Source organism: Eleutherodactylus coqui, chromosome 7 (assembly GCF_035609145.1).
Source record: "Eleutherodactylus coqui strain aEleCoq1 chromosome 7, aEleCoq1.hap1, whole genome shotgun sequence".
In the NCBI taxonomy this organism is placed as follows: domain Eukaryota; kingdom Metazoa; phylum Chordata; class Amphibia; order Anura; family Eleutherodactylidae; genus Eleutherodactylus; species Eleutherodactylus coqui.
The window spans coordinates 106379477-106400240 of NC_089843.1; the positions used below are offsets into that span (position 1 = coordinate 106379477).

Consider the following 20764-nt stretch of genomic DNA (forward strand, 5'->3'; position numbering starts at 1 on the left):
GACTTCAAATTGTGTCCTGAAAAAGTTGCAGTCACGAATTGCATAACACAACAGAAGCTTAGTTAGCATCATGCTGCCATACTTCAGTTACCAAAATTGATGGTGCCACAGAGAGAGTCACAATTTGGTGCATACTGTGTAGTTGTGCTCCAGCTCCTCGTCTTACCTTTTGTATTGTCCAGTCTGGCAACCACTTTCTGCTCTGCCACATTCCAGATGATCACTAAATTGTCGGCACTTGCACTTGCAAACATGTCAGGGTTATGAGGACACCAGGAGATGGCTGTGATTGTCTTTTTATGCTCTGACATGATCGCACGAAGCTTAAATTCATTGTATCGGTGATCAAGCTTGTGGAATAGAGATGAGAATATTAGTAGGTTAGAAAGCATAAAAGAGATGGATAACTTCGTGCTAATTTTTTGTTATGGGTGGAGGTCTTGTACTGGTACAAGTCTCGGATTGCTATGAGAGAGAAAGTAAAACTATAGATTTATACCCCCTTAAAGAAAGTGCCATAATAAAGTGTTTTCACAAATGTATGCAAATTATCCTGCATTATATAGTTTATGTAAAAGTTAGGGCCCATTCACACCTGCGTCAGGGCATTCACTCACAATTTCGTCTCCAAATGGAGCCGCCCTCAGCTGGAGTCCAAAGGAGCAGCTTATTGTTGCACAGGTTATGAGCAGTACAGAGCATGTAATACTGGTCTGTATGGTAGAGAGTAGAGATGAGCGAGCATACTCGTCCGAGCTTGATGCTCGTTCGAGTATTAGGGTGCTCGAGATGCTCGTTACTCGAGACGAGCACCACGCTGTGCTCGTCTCGATTAAACAAGCACTGACCATTGAATTCAATGGAGCCGGCAATACAGCCGGCTCCATTGAAAGCAATGGCCTGCCGGCGATCTCAGGATGAATTTTGGGGAAGGGCGTAAAAATATAAGCCCTTACCTGAAAATCATCCTAAAATGTGTAAAAAAAAAATAAAAAAATATGTCAGCATAAAGATCATTCTCCTCTGCCACAGCTGTAACAGCTGTGGCAGAGAAGAACGATGTTAGCCCATTGAATTCAATGGAGCCGGCAATACAGCCGGCTCCATCGAAAGCAATGGGCTGCCGGCGAGCGCGGGATGAATTTTCGGGAAGGGCTTAAAAATATAAGCCCTTACCTGAAAATCATCCTAAAATGTGTAAAAATAAAAAAAAAAATGTATACTCATCTTTCCGCTGCAGCCGGAGTTCAGCCGCGTCTGGCCGGCAGTTCTCTTGAACTGCTCTCTGTAGTATTCAGCAGGTGGGGATTTAAAATCCCCGCCTGCTGAATGAGCTGCCTCTGATTGGTCACAGCCTCACCAATCAGAGGCAGTTCTCACTCACACCCATTCATGAATTCATGAATGGGTGTGAGTGAGAGCTGCCTCTGATTGGTCAGGCTGTGACCAATCAGAGGCAGCTCATTCAGCAGGCAGGGATTTTAAATCCCCGGCTGCTGAATACTACAGAGAGCAGTTCAGAGAACTGCCGGCCGGCCGCGGCTGAACTCCGTCTGCCGGGACCGGGTGGGTATATTTATATATATATATTTTTTTACACATTTCTGGATGAATTGCAGGGAAGGGCTTATATATTTAAGCCCTTCCCAAAAATTCATCCCGCGATCGCCCGCAGCGCATTGCTTTCAATGGAGCCAGCTGTATTGCCGGCTCCATTGAATTCAATGGGCTAACATCGTTCTTCCCTGCCACAGCTGTTACAGCTGTGGCAGTGGAGAACGATCGTTATGCTGACAGTGTGGGGGGCTCTCACTCCCGCGCTCGCCGGCAGCCCATTGCTTTTAATGGAGCCGGCTGTATTGCCGGCTCCATTGAATTCAATGGGCTAACATCGTTCTTCTCTGCCACAGCTGTTACAGCTGTGGCAGATGAGAACAATCTTTATGCTGACAGTAGAGGGGGCGCACTCTTGCCGCTATTGTGGCTTAATAGTGGGACCTGGGAACTTGAGATGCAGCCCAACATGTAGCCTCTCGCCTGCCCTATCCGTTTCTGTGTCGTTCCCATCACTTTCTTGAATTTCCCAGATTTTCACAAATGAAAACCTTAGTGAGCATCGGCGATATACAAAAATGCTCGAGTCGCCCATTGACTTTAATGGGGTTCGTTACTCGAAACGAACCCTCAAGCATCGCGGGAAGTTCGACTCGAGTAACGAGCACTCGAGCATTTTGGTGCTCGCTCATCTCTAGTAGAGAGGCGCTAGAAGATAGCCAATTAGTACATGCACTTCACTAATACAGGTGATTTTCCAGTGAAATGTCCATTCTGATTGGCTGGAAAATCTAGTCAATCATATACCACAGATCCACTGGCATACTGAAAATATTGTAACTTGAGACGCAACTGCATTTGGCATATGTGCAAATGTAGCAAAGTTTAACTTAGGCCTCAGTCACACGGGGGTTTTGACGCACGAATTTTTGAACGCATTAGTTATGCGTTCAAATATTCGCGTGACCGAAATGGGCATCACGGCGGAAAAAACGCTGCTAGCAGCATTTATCCACTCAAAAAGAGCGCTGCCCGCTATCCTCTGCTGCGGCTGTGACAGCTGTAGCAGGGGGTTCCTTGGATGTGAAACCCCTTAATGCTGTCACATCCAGGAGTTTCACCTGTGGTCAATGGGGCCGGCGGCAGCTGTGGCAGCCCCATTGACATACAGAGAACATCGCGATCCTCTGCTACAGCTGTGACAGCTGTGGCAGAGGATTTCTTCATCTCCGTGGGGTGTCCCATTGTCACTGGAGACTTTTGTTGTATTAAGATAAGATAACTATATATATGCTACAGACATAGTGTGAAATGCAGCCATCCTATAGTATGCCTAGGCAATCACCTACAGAATACCAAAAATGGGACCTCAAAGGTAATGGACTAGTGATAGGAAGCAGAGGGCGGTTATACATGGTGCGTACTCTGATGATTGGGTCACCGTTACTAGTGGGGGTTGGTTTTGGGCCCTATTCTTTTTTATATATATTTATTAATGACCTGGTAGAAGAATTATGCAGTAAAATATCATTATTTGCAGATAATACAAAACTATGTAAAGAAATTAACACAAGAGAGGACAGAATGCAGTACATAAATATTATATATACATACATATACATATATATACACACACTATGACTACATCATTTTAGGTTACTACGTTTCTTCTCTACTTACCTGGTACACATAAATAGCTAATGTGGCACAATAGGCAAATCTGTCTCCACTGGCAGCACAGACATCTTTGTTCCATGGCTGGCACCCGGCAGCCAGCAGCCCGACTTGTTTCACTTGTGACATCTTTGTCTAAAGAAATAGAATTACATCATGTAAGATTGGCTCCAAAATGTATGCAGTTACTTAGCTTTATAGCATATGTAAGGTATGTGTCACTGCAGGGGAAATGTAGCATTACATGGCAGGCATCAATATAATACAACGACGCCCCAGGTCGGCCATAGCGAGAGCCACTGAAACCAATGTATTTTCTCTATCTGTTTTTTGGCCTACAGACCAGTGTGGGACCCTCTGCCCTCTATGACATCTATATGCCCTAATAAAGCATATGAAGAAGGGTTGTCTTGGTGAGAAACTCCTTTAAGGCCTGTTTCAGACGAGTGTATTGCAACTGGTCCATAATACGGAACCGTACTACAGACATGTAATAGATACAGGAGATGGAAGAATACCTCCACAGTGCCATCTATTGGAAGGTCTTTATACAAGCCTTGTAACAATGAACGGGAATTGAAACAAAGCCAGAGCCTATGTACAGACAGCTGTTTCAGGGTGTTTGCTAGAGATGAGCGAGCACCAAAATGCTCGGGTGCTCGTTACTCGAGACGAACTTTTCGCGATGCTCGAGGGTTTGTTTCGAGTAACGAACCCCATTGAAGTCAATGGGCGACTCGAGCATTTTTGTATATCGCCGATGCTCGCTAAGGTTTTCATTTGTGAAAATCTGGGCAATTCAAGAAAGTGATGGGAACGACACAGAAACGGATAGGGCAGGCGAGGGGCTACATGTTGGGCTGCATCTCAAGTTCCCAGGTCCCACTATTAAGCCACAATAGTGGCAAGAGTGCCCCCGCCCCCCTCCCAACAATTTTTACTTCTGAAAAACCCTCATTAGCAAGGCATACCTTAGCTAAGCACCACACTACCTCCAACAAAGCACAATCACTGCCTGCATGACACTCCGCTGCCACTTCTCCTGGGTAACATGCTGCCCAACCCCCCCGCACGACCCAGTGTCCACAGCGCACACCAATGTGTCCCTGCGCAGCCTTCAGCTGCACTTATGCCACACGCTGGCCTCATAGCCACACCATCCTCATGTCTATTTATGAGTGCATCTGCCATGAGGAGGAACCGCAGGCACACACTGCAGAGGGTTGGCACGACCAGGCAGCGACCCTCTTTAAAAGAGACGGGGCGATAGCCCACAATGCTGTACAGAAGCAAAGAGAAATCCAATCCTGTGCCACCTCCATCAGGAGCTGCACACGTGGGCATAGCAATGGGGAACCCATGTGCCACACACTATTCATTCTGTCAAGGTGTCTGCATGCCCCAGTCAGACCGGGGTTTTTTATAAATAGTCACAGGCAGGTACAACTCCGCAATGGGAATTCCGTGTGCACCCACAGCATGGGTGGCTCCCTGGAACCCACCAGCGGTACATAAATATATCCCATTGCATTGCCCATCACAGCTGAGGTAACGTCAGGTTTAATGCAGGTGGGCTTCGGCCCACACTGTATGCCCCAGTCAGACTGGGGTTCTTTAGAAGTAGACACAGGCAGTCACAACTCCGTGTGGACCGACAGCATGGGTGGGTCCCAGGAAGCCACCGGCGGTACATAAATATATCCCATTGCAGTGCCCTGGACAGCAAAGCTAACATCAGATTAAATGCAGGTGGGCTTCGGCGGTACATTAATGTATCCCATTGCAGTGCCCTGCTCAGCAGAGCTAACGTCACATACAATACAGGTGTGCTTCGGCCCACAGTGCATGCCCCAGTCAGACTGGTAATATGTACCTTTAGGCCTCATGTCCACGGGGAAAATCGGGCCCGCTACGGATTCTACATGTAGAATCTGCAGCGGGTCCCTCCTGCCCCGCGGACGTGAGCGCTGAAAATAAGAATAAATAAGAATTTACCTATCCGTAGCGGGCGGCGAAGCTCTGCTCTTCCTCACGGCCGGATCTTCATTTTCGGCCGGCGGATGAATTCCTCACGCCGGCGGCACGTCGCCGGCACGTCGTCGACGTGCCGCGCGCATGCGCCGGGCACATCCGCCGAGCCGAAGCAAGGGAGATGCGGCCGTGAGGAAGAGAAGAGCTTGCCGGCCCGCTGCGGGTGAGTAAATTCTTTAAATTCCTATTTTAGGTCTCCCGCGGATCCGGACGGCTTCCATAGGCTTCAATAGAAGCCTGCGGGAGCCGTCCCCGCGGGAGACCCGCACGAAAATGGAGCATGGTCCAGATTTTTTCATGCTCCATTTTTTTTAAAATCCCTTTTATTGACGATCCGCGGGTATTTATCTACCCGCGGGTGGTCAATGCATCCCTATGGGGTGCGGATCCGCGTGCAGGTAATCCGCTGCGGATCCTAAATCATATTTTTCCCGTGGACATGAGGCCTAACAGTAACCGCGTTGGTGGGAATGTGGTGGCGACTGCGGACCTAGTAGCGCGGCTTTATTTAGTTGGTTTTCGGAATGCGGCCAGGATTAAGTGGGCCGTGGCGGGGGGATGGTGGGGGGGCACTCTTGTTGTGTCGGTAAAGGTGAAATTCTTGGACTGCCACCAGACGGACCTATGGAAAGGTATTTGCCAAGAATGTTTTCATTGTTGGAGGAGGAGGGGGATGTTTTTGAGGCACTACGTGTCCTCTCCACTTGTCCGTGGTTATATGCACCTTAACAGTAACCACGTTGGTGGGAAATGGCCTCGCCACCATCATGTCTTTGGGAAGTCTACGTTTCCACACCCCAGTGACATAGCATTAGCAGTGGTATAGGTAGAGCCCAGAATTAGTAACATTTCAGCGGTAGCATTAGGGACAGGCCCCAGTAACATATCACTAGCAGCAGTATAGGGGGAGCACAGTAGTAGTAGCAGTCCAGACAGGCCCCAGTAACAATTCCGAAGCAGCAGTATAGGGGGAGCGCAGTCTCAGTTCCATTTCAGTAGTAGTAGCAGTCAAAATAGGCCCCAGTAACAATTCCGAAGCAGCAGTATAGGGGGAGCACAGTATTAGTTCCATTTCAGTAGTAGTAGCAGTCAAGACAGGCCACAGTAACATTCCCGTTGCAGCAGTTTAGGGAGATAACAGTCTCTTGCACATTTCAGCAGTTGCAGTATAGACAAGGCCCCAGTTACATTTATGTAGCAAAAGTGTAGGCCAACCCCACACACCTTGCTGTACCATGAGTGCAGGTGAAGCCCATAAAAATTACTAGGATTACACTGTAGGCGAGGGCCCCCAAAAATTGGTGTACCAACAGTACTAATGTACCTCAGAAAAATTGCCCATGCCCAACCAAGAGGGCAGGTGAAACCCATTAATCGCTTTGGTTAATGTGGCTTAATTTGTACCTAGGCCTGGAGGCAGCCCAGTTAAAATAAAAATTGGTTCAGGTGCAAGTTTCAACGCTTTAATGAGAATTGAAATGTATAAACATTGTTTACTAAAGTCATATGACTGAGCCTTGTGGGCCTAAGAAAAATTGCCCGTTCGGCGTGATTACGTGAGGTTTCAGGAGGAGGAGCAGGAGGATGAATATAATACACAGATTGATGAAGCTAAAAGGTCCCCGTTTTTTATGGTGATAGAGAACGATGCTTCCATCCGCGGGTGCAGCCTACGTATTGTTTAGGTATCGCTGCTGTCCGCTGGTGGAGAAGAGAAGTCTGGGGAAATCCAGGCTTTGTTCATCTTTATGAGTGTAAGCCTGTCGGCACTGTCAGTTGACAGGCGGGTACGCTTATCCGTGATGATTCCCCCAGCCGCACTAAACACCCTCTCTGACAAGACACTAGCCGCAGGACAAGCAAGCACCTCCAGGGCATACAGCGCGAGTTCAGGCCACGTGTCCAGCTTCGACACCCAGTAGTTGTAGGGGGCAGAGGCGTCACGGAGGACGGTCGTGCGATCGGCTACGTACTCCCTCACCATCCTTTTACAGTGCTCCCGCCAACTCAGCCTTGACTGGGGAGCAGTGACACAGTCTTGCTGGGGAGCCATAAAGCTGGCAAAGGCCTTGGAGAGTTTTCCCCTGTCTGCGCTGTACATGCTGCCTGATCTCCGTGCCTCCCCTGCTACCTGGCCCTCGGAACTGCGCCTTCTGCCACTAGCGCTGTCGTATGGGAATTTTACCATCAGTTTGTCCGCCAGGGTCCTGTGGTATAGCATCACTCTCGAACCCCTTTCCTCTTCAGGTATGAGAGTGGAAAGGTTCTCCTTATACCGTGGCTCGAGCAGTGTGTACACCCAGTAATCCGTAGTGGCCAGAATGCGTGTAACGCGAGGGTCACGAGAAAGGCATCCTAACATGAAGTCCGCCATGAGTGCCAGGGTACCTGTACGCAACACATGGCTGTCCTCACTAGGAAGATCACTTTCAGGATCCTCCTCCTCCTCCTCAGGCCATACACGCTGAAAGGATGAGAGGCAAGCAGCATGGGTACCCTCAGCAGTGGGCCAAGCTGTCTCTTCCCCCTCCTCCTCATGCTCCTCCCCCTCCTTCTCCTCCTCAACGCGCTGAGATATAGACATTAGGGTGCTCTGACTATCCAGCGACATACTGTCTTCCCCCGCCTCCGTTTCCGAGCGCAAAGCGTCTGCCTTTATGCTTTGCAGGGAACTTCTCAAGAGGCATAGCAGAGGAATGGTGACGCTAATGATTGCAGCATCGCCGCTCACCATCTGGGTAGACTCCTCAAAGTTTCCAAGGACCTGGTAACCAGGCCCACTCTTCTGTAAAGAATTGAGGAGGCTGACTCCCACTACGCCGCCCATGTTGGAGTTGGTATTCCACTATAACTCTACGCTGCTCATAGAGCCTGGCCAACATGTGGAGCGTAGAGTTCCACTGAGTGGGCACGTCGCACAGCAGTCGGTGCACTGGCAGATTAAACCAATGTTGCAGGGTCCGCAGGGTGGCAGCGTCCGTCTTGGACTTGCGGAAATGTACGCTGAGTCGGCGTACCTTTCCGAGCAGGTCTGACAAGCGTGGGTAGCTTTTCAGAAAGCGCTGAACCACCAAATTAAAGACGTGGGCCAGGCATGGCACGTGTGTGAGGCTGCCGAGCTGCAGAGCCGCCAGCAGGCTACGGCCGTTGTCACACACGACCATGCCCGGTTGTAGGCTCAGCGGCGAAAGCCAGCGGTCGGTCTGCTCTGTCAGACCCTGCAGCAGTTCGTGGGCTGTGTGCCTCTTTTCTCCTAAGCTGAGTAGTTTCAGCACGGCCTGCTGGCACTTGCCCACTGCTGTGCTGCCACCCCGCGCGACACCGACTGGTGGCGACGTGCTGCTGACACATCTTGATTGCGAGAAAGAGGTTGCGTAGGAGGAGGAGGAGGGTGGTTTAGTGGAGGAAGCATACACCGCCGCAGATACCAGCACCGAGCTGGGGCCCGCAATTCTGGGGGTGGGTAGGACGTGAGCGTTCCCAGGCTCTGACTCGGTCCCAGCCTCCACTAAATTCACCCAATGTGCCGTCAGGGAGATATAGTGGCCCTGCCCGCCTGTGCTTGTCCACGTGTCCGTTGTTAAGTGGACCTTGGCAGTAACCACGTTGGTGAGGGCGCGTACAATGTTGCGGGAGACGTGGTCGTGCAGGGCTGGGACGGCACATCGGGAAAAGTAGTGGCGACTGGGAACTGAGTAGCGCGGGGCCGCCGTTGCCATCATGTTTTTGAAAGCCTCCGTTTCCACAAGCCTATACGGCAGCATCTCCAGGCTGATCAATTTGGCTATGTGCACGTTTAACGCTTGAGCGTGCGGGTGCGTGGCGGCGTACTTGCGCTTGCACTCAAACAGTTGCGCTAGTGACGGCTGGACGCTGCGCTGAGAGACATTGCTGGATGGGGCCGAGGACAGCGGAGGTGAGGGTGTGAGTGCAGGCCGGGAGACGGTAGTGCCTGTGTCCTGAGAGGGGGGTTGGATCTCAGTGGCAGGTTGGGGCACAGGGGGAGAGGCAGTGGTGCAAACCGGAGGCGGTGAACGGCCTTCGTCCCACCTTGTGGGGTGCTTGGCCATCATATGTCTGCGCATGCTGGTGGTGGTGAGGCTGGTGGTGGTGACTCCACGGCTGATCTTGGCGCGACAAACCTTGCACACCACAGTTCGTCGGTCGTCTGCACTCTCAGTGAAAAACTGCCAGACCTTTGAGCACCTCGGCCTCTGCAGGGTGGCATGGCGCGAGGGGGCACTTTGGGAAACAGTTGGTGGATTATTCGGTCTGGTCCTGCCTCTACCCCTGGCCACCGCACTGCCTCTTCCAACCTGCCCTGCTGTTGCACTTGCCTCCCCCTCTGAAGACCTGTCCTCAGTAGGCTTAGCAAACCAGGTGGGGTCAGTCACCTCATCGTCCAGCTGCTCTTCCTCCGAATCCTCTGTGCGCTCCTCCCTCGGACTTACTGCCCTTACTACTACCTCACTGATAGACAACTGTGTCTCATCGTCTTCGTCCTCCTCACCCACTGAAAGCTCTTGAGACAGTTGCCGGAAGTCCCCAGCCTCATCCCCTGGACCCCGGGAACTTTCCAAAGGTTGGGCATCGGTCACGACAAACTCCTCAGGTGGGACAGGAACCATTGCTGCCCATTCTGGGCAGGGGCCCGAGAACAGTTCCTGGGAGTCTGCCTGCTCCTCAGAATGTGTCATTGTAATGGAGTGAGGAGGCTGGGAGGAAGGAGGAGCAGCAGCCAGAGGATTCAGAGTTGCAGCAGTGGACGGCGTAGAACTCTGGGTGGTCGATAGATTGCTGGATGCACTTTCTGCCATCCACGACAGGACCTGCTCACACTGCTCATTTTCTAATAAAGGTCTACCGCGTGGACCCATTAGTTGTGAGATGAATCTGGAGACCCCTGAAATTTGCTTCTCTCCTAATCCCGCAGCAGTCGACTGCGATACACCTGGATCAGGAGCTCGGCCTGTGCCCACACCCTGACTTGGGCCTATGCGTCCTCGCCCCGCGTCCACGTCCTCTAGGCCTACCACTCAGCATGGTGTATTACAAGTAGAGCAGAAACAGAATGCTGTAATTAAATGTGCCGCTTATTAGCCAGTGGTTGGAGGCTGACTTTACTTACGGAACGCACAGCAGAGCCAGCAAACAATTTTGCGCACGCCTGCACTGTGACGTAGGTGCGTATGACTCAGCTAGTGGAATTCACAGCGCAGAAGCAGTCAAGCCTGCTGTAACGCTTAGCTGCGTATTAATTAGTACTACTACCCCCACCAGACACGCAGTACACTGAAGACGGTCACAGGCAGCCCAAATATACTATTTTTCCCCAATTTTTTTGAAAAAGCCCACTGCCTATATAGCCTGTATATCTCTTTCCCTGTACCACTGTCCCTGCCTCACCAGTACTAGGCCTATACTCTGTACAATGACTTCAGACTGAGGACGCAATGCTCTGCACGCCCGATAGACAAAAAAAAAAGTGCAACACTGCTCACAGCAGCCTCAACATTACTGCACACGGTCAGATGTGGCCCTAAGAAGCACCGTTGGGGTTCTTGAAGCCTAATATAACTCCTTACGCTCTCCCTATAGCAGCAGCAGCACCAGTAGCACTGTCCCTGATCTCTGTCAGAATGCATCTGTGGCGAGCCGCGGGCGGGGCAGATTTTAATACTCGGGTGTCACCTGATCTCCCCAGCCACTCACTGCAGGGGGGTGGTATAGGGCTGGAACATCTCAGGAGGAAGTTGTAATGCCTTCCATGTCTTTCTATTGGCCAGAAAAGCGTGCAAATTTCTCAGAGATGAAAGTGAAAGTAACTCGAACATCGCGTGGTACTCGTCTCGAGTAACGAGCATCTCGAACACCCTAATACTCGAACGAGTATTAAGCTTGGACGAGTACGCTCGCTCATCTCTAGTGTTTGCCCCTCTTCAGTGTGCAGTAGGAGTCTGGCTTTGCTAGTGAGAGGCCTATGACGTGGGTCAGAAACGCTAGAGAGGAGGCTTTGCTTAGGGAGAGGAGAAAGGACATGTTACAGATGATATTACAACAATATGTCATCAGTATTTCATCAGTACTTGGTCTGTTTTTGCCTTTGTATATTCTATCTTCTACTGGGCAAATACTAATCCGTATGTGTCCAATAGAAAATAATACCAATACGGAGGTAAAAACAAAAAAAATAGGTCGTGTTGCATTAAAAAATAAAAAAAAAACACTGTGAAAAATACGACCATGTCACTAGATACATAGATTTCCATTAGCTCCTTACCAAAGTCTGCTAAACACAGACCAAATATGGAGCTAAAATACACTCATCTGAAAGTGGCCTAAAGGGGAGGACCAGTCGATTGCCATTTTTAAGAGGGTTACCTCTGATGAGAGAAGGCCTATAATAACTAAAGGCCCATTTAGACACAACGATTAGCTCAAAAGATGTCTTTTGAGCGATAATCGTTATATCATTTACATCGCAGGATTATCACTCAAACGTTGAGCGATCACCTTGCGCTCCGGAGGTTCGCTGTTGCCCGCTGGGAGCGCCTGGCTGTCATACAGCCGAGCGCTGCCAGCAGAGGATGCAGAGAACAGGCGGGGGGCCGCTTGCTCTCTGCATCCAGCTGTTCCCCGCTGGGAGCGCCCAGCATACAGCGGAGGATGCAGAAGACAAGTGGGGTTTCCCCGCTTGCCTTCTGCATCCAGCTGTTCCCCGCTCTGAGCACCCAGCTGTTATACAGCCGAGCGCTCTGAGGGGAGGATGCAGAAGACAAGCTGGGTGTCCCGCTTGTCTTCTGCATCCAACTGTTCCCCGCTTCAAGGGCCCGCCTGTTATACAGCCGAGCGCTCTGAGCGCAGGATGCAGAAGACAAGCGGGGTGGCCCCGCTTGTCTTCTGCATCCAGCTGTTTTCTGTACAAAGCGCACGGCTGTTATACAGCCGAGCGCTCCGTGCAGGGGTATGGAAAATGCAGCTGGAAAGCTGCATTCTTCATAACCCGCCTGTCATCAGGGAGCGGGATACAGCTGAAACAATAGTATGCTGAAATAATAGCATGCTGAAAGACAACGATGAGCGACGGGATAATGAAAACTGCACAATGTCAGTGCAATTACACACAATGATTACCGCTCAAAAGATGGCTTTGAGCGAATTGTGAGCAATAATCGTTGTGTCTATATGGGCCTTAAGCATCTAGCAAACTCCAATTAGGTGGACCCATGCTAAAATACTATAAAAAATCTTTAAATAATGCAGTGATATAAATAACAGGTCAGAAGACTAGGAGGGGTATTTTCGGTATTCGTTGTGGATCTGAAAAGGGGACAATAAAGAAGCAGAACAGGAAATGTTTTGATGTCTGTAAACTGTTTAAGAGACAATTTTTGATAATGAAAACTGAATGCAAATGACAAGGAAAGGTTGATCTCTGCCCAAATCTAACAAATGACCAAGTTGAAGGTATCTAAGAAATCTAAAAAACTGACGGAAGAATAACAGCACGTGGTCCATCCATTCTGCTCATATTATCTCTCTTAGGTTCGACAGATGCTTATCCCAGGCATGTTTGAATTCATTAATTGGTGATTTTCCAACTATGTCTGCTGTAACTCAGGATAGGTCACCAATAGTTGATCGTCTGGGGTTTGTCGCTCGGGAACCCAACCGATCAGCTGTGCAGGCGCATGCTGTCAGCACCGCAAATACACAGAGGTCGGAGCGAAAGCAGAGAAAGTTTCTGTGCCGACCTCTGTGTAGTGGCCGGTGCTTGTAACTGCAGGCACGTCTCATGTTGATTTCAATGACAGTGATGGAGGTGACTAATTCCACTAAAGCTCATTGTGAGATCTCTTCTGGGAATAAGGATTTTCAGGGGTAAATTAGGACACAAACTTTGCTGAGTCAATAAAAGTGTTTTTTCTCTGGGCGCTTAAGAAGTGAATCAATTGTATGAGTCTATGAACACTAATTATATAATGCCAGATGCTTAAGGAGAGGGAAATGTAGAAAAACATATCTTAACTATTGTTCTATCCTGCCCAGGGGCCACAACATATGTCTGCATAAAGCACTGATTGGCCTTCTATTCAATTGGCCCCTACCCGGGCAACATATTCTTGCTTATATGCACCCAGCCATCAATGCCTGTGGTTGGGCTGGCAGGACACTTGTTGGTACTGTGTTTCCCCGAAAATAAGACAGTGTCTTATATTAATTTTCGTTCAAAAAGGTTTAACTTTTTTACATGTATAGCTGCCTGGACACTATTTAAATAGACTTTTTAAATTAACTGTTAGCAGGGCTTAATTTTGGAGTTGGGCTTATATTTCAAGCATCCTCAAAAAGCCTGAAAAATCATTTTGCATCCTCAAAAATTCTGGAAAATCATGCTGTGTCTTATTTTCAGGGTATGTCTTATTTTCAGGGAAACAGGGTATTACGGTTGTAATATGTTTGTATAAAGGTGGCTTTTGCATGGTTTCACACACAATAAACCTAATTTATCAAAACTGTTTATCAATAAGGCTACCTACACTTGGGCATGCGCTCACTGGCTGAATGGAACTGAACAGCATTGAATTGACCCCGTTGACTATAATGGAGTCGGTTTGATTTCTGGACAGCATTCTGGAATTTTGATGGAATTTACATGATGAAATAGTGCTGCGCTATTTTGTTCAATTTTTAGAGGAGGTTGCAAACAGAACCTCCAATGCTGATGTGCATGAACCCTTAGTCTTCCTACAAGCAGAGATATTGGAGTCGCCAGCGTGCGTTTTACACAGGGATGGCAAGGTATTTTCCTTTCACAAATGCCCCCCGTGACTCCAGTAAAGTAGTGATCCTCCAGCAACTGTTTCCTATTGTTTTCAATTGGAAACCTCACATTACACTTGCCTGTTCATCGCACAGCATGTGATGGTTTGTACTGTCCCACTGAAAGCAATGAGCAGTGCGTTCTGAGGAACACACAAAGATAAAGCATACCACTATAGAGCAAAGCATGTTTCTGACTTCATTCAAAAGATTGGAGTTCATACTTGTGTGAGATTCGTGAATCTCGCAACGCACAAATCTCGCACAATTTTCTCGGCCATGTGAGAGCGGCCATAGCCTAATGTGTTGTGATTTGTAATCAAAACAACTCTGCCCTCATGTGTATGCAAAATGTAACTACACACCATGCCTCACAGTCACTCATCATCACCTTAGCATCTACAGGGTGGACCATAAAAAAGAAGCCCAGCACCCCACTCTTATGAAAACTGTCTAAAAGAAAATCTGTCTTTGTTGCCCACAGCCACGCTATGAGAGTCCCGTCCGGAGAGCCAGCCTAGATGGGTTTCATAAGAGTGTGGTGCTGGGCTAATTTTCTGTGGCCGACTTGGTACAACAAACTTCATTAGAATGTGGGTTACTGGGAAATATCTTCATTTATTGCACTAAGAACAAAGGAAAGCCTGCAGAGCCATTTTAAAAATACTGCCAGCGTCTACAAAGTAAGCCAATGGGCAACATACAAAGGGACCTCCACGTTGGTTTGCCCCAAATATTTTGCATATTCGAAATGTCTGACATCTCTGCATTATAACCACGATTCCTAATTTTACTGAATCATTTTTCTGGCCTGGAGATGGTCATAAAAGATCAGTGTGTACATATATATACCCTGTTTCCCTGAAAATAAGACATAGCATGATTTTCCTGAATTTTTGAGGATGCAAAATGATTTTTCAGGCTTTTTGAGGATGCTTGAAATATAAGCCCAACTCCAAAATTAAGCCCTGCTAACAGTTAATTAAAAAAGTCAATTTAAATAGTTTCCAGGCAGCTATACATGTAAAAAAGTTAAACCTTTTTGAATAAAAATTAATATAAGACACTGTCTTATTTTCGGGGAAACACGGTATTATTTTTCGCAATCACTTGTTTGATTTTTTAAACTCGGAAAACCTTTTCACACGGCTTTAACCCTTTCCAATCTACTGTCTGACGTCTAAAGACATTCTGATTGAAAGCTGTACAGCTCCGATATTGGAAGACGTCCAGCAGAGTATTATTACTGTAGATTACTGGCTGCTCTGTTGTCGGGGGCCTCTCCAGCATGTCCAATACTGCAGTACTGGCTCTAGCCCGCAGATGGTGCCATTGTATAATGACAGAAAGACTAAGCCCCCTAGGAAACTCTGAATCCAAAAATGGATTGCAAAGGGTTAAGTGAACTCCAGCTTTGAACCCGGCCCTTTTTACAGCCGCATATGGCAGCAAAATTGTACTGCGCATGACCGCGTACTCACTGTGCACCCAAAAGACAGCCAAGCGATGCACAAAGAGGTCTAATGAGTGCATGCAATAATAGAGAGACTAGTGCATCATGATTATATGCTACCGCGTTTTCCCAAAAATAAGACACTGTCTTATATTAATTTTTGCCCCAAAAGAGGCACAGTGTCTTATTTTTGGTGGATGTCTTAAAACTTACCTAGCAGGCGCCGTCCCGGTCCCTCTCGCTGCTGTCCAGGTGCTCCTGCAGTCTTCTGTGTCGTCCTCAGCGCTAAAAGAGCATTCTCTTCCTGGTAACGAGGGTTGAATACACCGCCTTCAGCAAGAGTTTGCTGTGATTGGCTCAGGACCAAGGACGACATGGATGACTGCCAGAGTGCCTAGAGAGCAGCGAGACTGCAAGGTATTTTATTTAGTTTTTTATGTAGTGTAGCTAGGGCTTATTTTCGGGGGAGGGTTGATATTTCAAGCCCTCCATCTCCTGAAAATCAAGGTAGGGCTTATTATCGGAGGAGGTGTTATTTTCGGGGGAAACACGGTATGTAAGACTATGTACTATGACGTATCATGGCTAGTTATTCAAAACGATGCATCAGCTAGCGGTGAGTGGTTAGCTTGCGGGTGCACAGTGGGGAATGGGAGTGAGGATAAAGATACAAATTACAGATTTGTTGTCCCTGTCCTTGATACACTATTCACTTATTACTGTAGTTTGTGGGTGTTCGAGGAGACAAATTACCTTAAAGGTAAACTCACACAGTCCAGAAAAGATACAGCAGAAAGCCGTATCATTGCCGCAAAACTACACACAAAACATGTGATTGGTCTGCCGCATTCTCTGTGTGAATGTACAATTTGTGACTTATGTGCAAATATGTTTGCAGCTGCCTACATTCAGAACAACTGCCTACATTCATATAGATGAGAGCAGCCAAAAATGGGAGTAAATCCCTTCAAAGCAAGGGCTTCAACAGGTGAGCGCATAACATAATACACGCGTAATTTTTTTGCGTAGTGAATGAGTGTATTTTGCGCTCGTGCCTACACAAATATGGAGGCATCATTCACATGGGCGGGGGAATCGCCCTACCCTGATTTAAAAGGCTAATTTGCCTAACATTTAGCGCATAGCCATGTGCACAAATTTGCGTGTTTGTGCACCTTTTATAGACCTCTATGGGGCTCCTTGGTGCGCAAATATGCTTAAGAAAGGGCAATTCATATTCTTTTGCACCAGAGAAAACAACAGGTGCAAAAAAAGATATGAGAATGCACCCATTGAAATCAATGGATGTTATTCTTCACCTAATGGGCATGGGAATCTCCTGCACACATAATCGCAGCATATCATGTTTGTTTGTCAAACCCCTAAGGACTTAAACAGATGGCCATGTTTGTGGAGCTTTTTGCGCATGTGAAAATCACCGCCCCCAAACTTGACAAAGCAAAGCCATTGAATTCAATGGGTTCATTCTCACGAGCGTGTTTTGCGTATGCAATTCCTATGCGCCAAAAAAATAGGCCTTGCCTTATCTTTCTCGCGCATATTTTTTATACGTGCGGGAAAAGATGGGTCCTTCTCTATCTTTCTTCTTTTCTTTTTTTTGCACTCATAATAGTGTGGGGTGCGCAAATATTCTCCATTGCGGCGAGCGTATTTGTGCTTGCGCTTGTCGGTTAAAGCCCTAAAGAAGAGAAAACTTTTTACCTTGAGAGAAGTAACATTGTCTGCCAGTTGTGTACCTGTATGAGGCGCTCCGTCCAGGAATCAGACATTTCACAGACATACAAACACGTACGGTATAAGCTTGTATACATCTATCTAGCACAGTCAAGCTTCCCAATGTAGCAGGCAGCTCACATAATATTACAATGTATCCTAGCCGCTCTCTTCTATTATTGTACCGCTTTCACTGTGTGTGCGATTCTATTCATAGGAATATTAGGGGATTGCTGGACATCCAATTCCCAAATGTTTTTGGCAAACTCACTTATATGTAAAAGTATTACAAAAAGTTACATTTGGAGACAAAGTCTGCTGTTCTAAGAAACCAGTTGTGTTTTTTAAATATTCCAAAAAGCTACATTGACCCAAATCATCCCCCATTACCGTACCTGAAGGGCGCGAAACGCAAGTCCGTAGGCGATCCGGCTAAGTACGGGTAAGAAATACACTTCCCAGATGCTGATTCCCTCCGCTGCTTCCTCACTTGGCAGCAAAATGGATTAAACACATCCCGCTGACAGCTCTCAGACATGACACTTTGCAGACGCACCTCCATGCACATCGTAAGTTGCTGGAAACATCATTCACCGGATCAAACTGAACAAAATGGCAGTAGAGGGCTGGACAAATAGGTTTTAGAATAGATGAAAACCAACACCTTCCAGCAGGGATCCCAGCGTCACCTAGCTCCTATTATTGAATGGCTGCAGCTTTTTTTAGCACACGGCATACCTCCCAGGAATAATAAGCGAGCTGCTAACCTATCCAGGATAGTCGGGGAATATTCGCACTGCAAGAGCAGCTGATATCAAAGATTATTTCAGTTTCCACGGAGATGGAAGAAAGCAGAGCGAAAAACCTATTCTGCTTTGTATCCGGCGTCTCCAGCAGTAAATTCAGCTCCCGTCTGCGACTATTTATAGAAGCCAATATTAAAACTGGAATGAAAAGGCAGCGGTCTATAAAAAAAGCCCCAATCCTGCGAAGGAAATACATGGTGCGTCGTTAACCATCTGCAGGAAGAATCCCTACCTTTGCATATGTGTCATATTTTGTGAACCACTTAAGGATTTCCATGTCCATTCCAGATTGCAGCGGCTTCCAGAAGACTGCCGTATCCTGCGTTCTCTCCAGCAGCAGAGAGATGGAGGGACCCTGCCTGCTCGCAGGATAATGCAGCCTTCCTAAAGGAAAAGCATGAGGATTGTGTCACAGACACAGTCAGTAGCCTGGCAACTGCAGGGTTTAATAGGTGTCATTTTGTTTGCTTGTTTTTCATTCTGCTTTTTATTTTGTTCTTTTATGTTATGGTCTGTCTTTGTGGTATAGCTTTGTGTTTATTGAGATTGGTTGAAGTTGAAACCTGAGAAGTGCATTCATTGGGAAAAAATAAACTATTATTTTAACCTCTTGTACTGCTACTGAAAGTTGTTGTTTGTGCCAGTCATAAGAGAAGTTTGAAAGCAACATAGTTTTAAGGTGGGAGGTCCTGGAGGCAAACATCACAGAAATGCCGAAATACCGGTATATACTTTTGCTTCTTTATAAAGGTTTGACTTTCATCTAATACTCAAAGAGTTTACAGGTCTCATGTAAACCTCATTATGTCATAGAAATCAAGTGAATGGGTGACCGGCCTCTGGAACCCCTATCAATCCCAAGAGGAAAGGTGCTCAACCTCTGGTACCCCCATTAATCCCAGAGCAGGGGCGCCCAAGCTCTGGAACCTCCATCAATTCCAAGACCAAGAGTGCTCGATCTCTGAAATCCTCACCAATCATAGAGTAGGGGTGCCCAACCTCTGAAACCCCCACCAATCCCAGAGCGGGGGTGCCCAAGCTCTAGAAATTCTATCAATCCCAGGAGTAAGAGTGATCGATCCTCACCAATCCCAGAGTAGGGGTGCCCAACCTCTGGAACCCCCACCAATTGCATAACAGGGGTGCCCAAACTCTGGAAACTCTATTAATCCCAAGGGTAAGAGTGGTCGATCTATGTAATCCTCACCAATCCCAGAGTACCGGTGCCCAACCTTTGGAAGCCCCACCAATTCCAGAGCAGGGGTGCCCAAGCTCTGGACACTGTATCATTCCCAAGAGTAAGAGTGCTCAATCTCTGGAATCCCCACCAATCTCAGAGTAGAGGTGTTCAACCTCTGAAACTCCTGCCAATTTGAGAGCAGGGTGCTCGATCTCTGGAACTCCCACCGATCCCAGAGCAGGGGTGCCCAACCTCTGGAACCCTCACAAATCTGAGAACAGTAGTGTGCAACCTCTAGTTTCCCAACAATCCGAGATCAGGAGTGACCAACCTCTGGAACTCCCACCAATCCCAAGAGCAGGAGTTCAAAGTCTCACATTCCCATAAAATAGTTGGCCACTTGTTCACAGGCACTTGCATTGAACTCTTTTTGAGATGCAAAAAGACCTGAGGGCATTGAATTAGCTTTTTTGCATGTCTTATAGGAGTCTTTAGGAGATGCATTAGCCAAGTGTGCTGTTTTTATATCTCCCATTTTGCGGTACATAAGACTTTTTGATTGCTTTTTGTAGCATTTTTTGAGAGACAAAAAATAGCAATTATGACATTTTTTAAAATTGTAATTTATGTCGTCCATCATATGGGAAAAATAACTAAATATTTTCATTGTTTGGGTGGATAAAAGCAAGGTGATACCTATTATGAATAGTGAGCATTTTTTTTGCATTCATACTGCGCGATTATCGCTCAAATTCAATCGTAGGTGAGGCCAGTCTCATAAGGGACACTGGTTGTGCACACCAAGAAGGGTTAATATAATTAGCTAGCAGGCCTGCTACAGAGGACAGAGACTGACCTAAGAAAATTGGACTGTTACCAAGTGACTATCGCCTGAACCCTTTCTGATTGTGGACTTAGATGTCTTGCAAGGGGAATAAAAGGACGAAATTAGGGATGATGGCGTGCTATGAATTATATTTCATAATCAGTACCGATATTAGTTGAGCGTTTTTTTTTTACATTATTCTCAAGGCATTACTGTTATACGAATTGCTCACAAGGCATTGACATACTATTTCTACATTTCAGTTAGCAGAAGATAGCCCCTATGTACTTGAAGGTAAAAGTTCAATTGCTTAATTATTATTATTACATAGTTTACTTTTATTTCCATGTTCTTAAATAAATATTGTAGAATTTGCTTATTCCATCTGCTGCATCATATTCTGAAATCTGCATTGCATCACCTTCACTTGCACAACTTGGTGCAAGAAACTGTATGGAGACACACAGACTTCTCTTCAGCTATGCAATACCAGCTGCAGGGAATCCATGCACTTCCGTATACTACCTTCAGTGCGACACCATGTCTGGGAAAGTCTCAACTGGAAGCATTGCTTCTTGGTGGAGATACCTTGATAATATGTCCATTGGAACTACGATCATTTTTATTGTCTGATTTCTATGGAATCCCCCAGAAACAACCTCTATGTGCCTCTGTTTGAAACT

General features: G+C 47.2%; 1 protein-coding gene across 1 annotated transcript in view; it reads right to left on the reverse strand.

The window, feature by feature from the left end:
- WDR17 (WD repeat domain 17) overlaps window positions 1-17746 on the reverse strand; it is a 64436-nt gene extending 46690 nt beyond the window's left edge. Inside the window, 3 exon segments of the mRNA XM_066574669.1 lie at window positions 167-350; window positions 3235-3363; window positions 17665-17746. Coding sequence (XP_066430766.1) covers window positions 167-350; window positions 3235-3357 — 307 coding nt within the window. The 5' untranslated portion in view covers window positions 3358-3363; window positions 17665-17746.
- Window positions 17747-20764: the final 3018 nt, after the last annotated feature.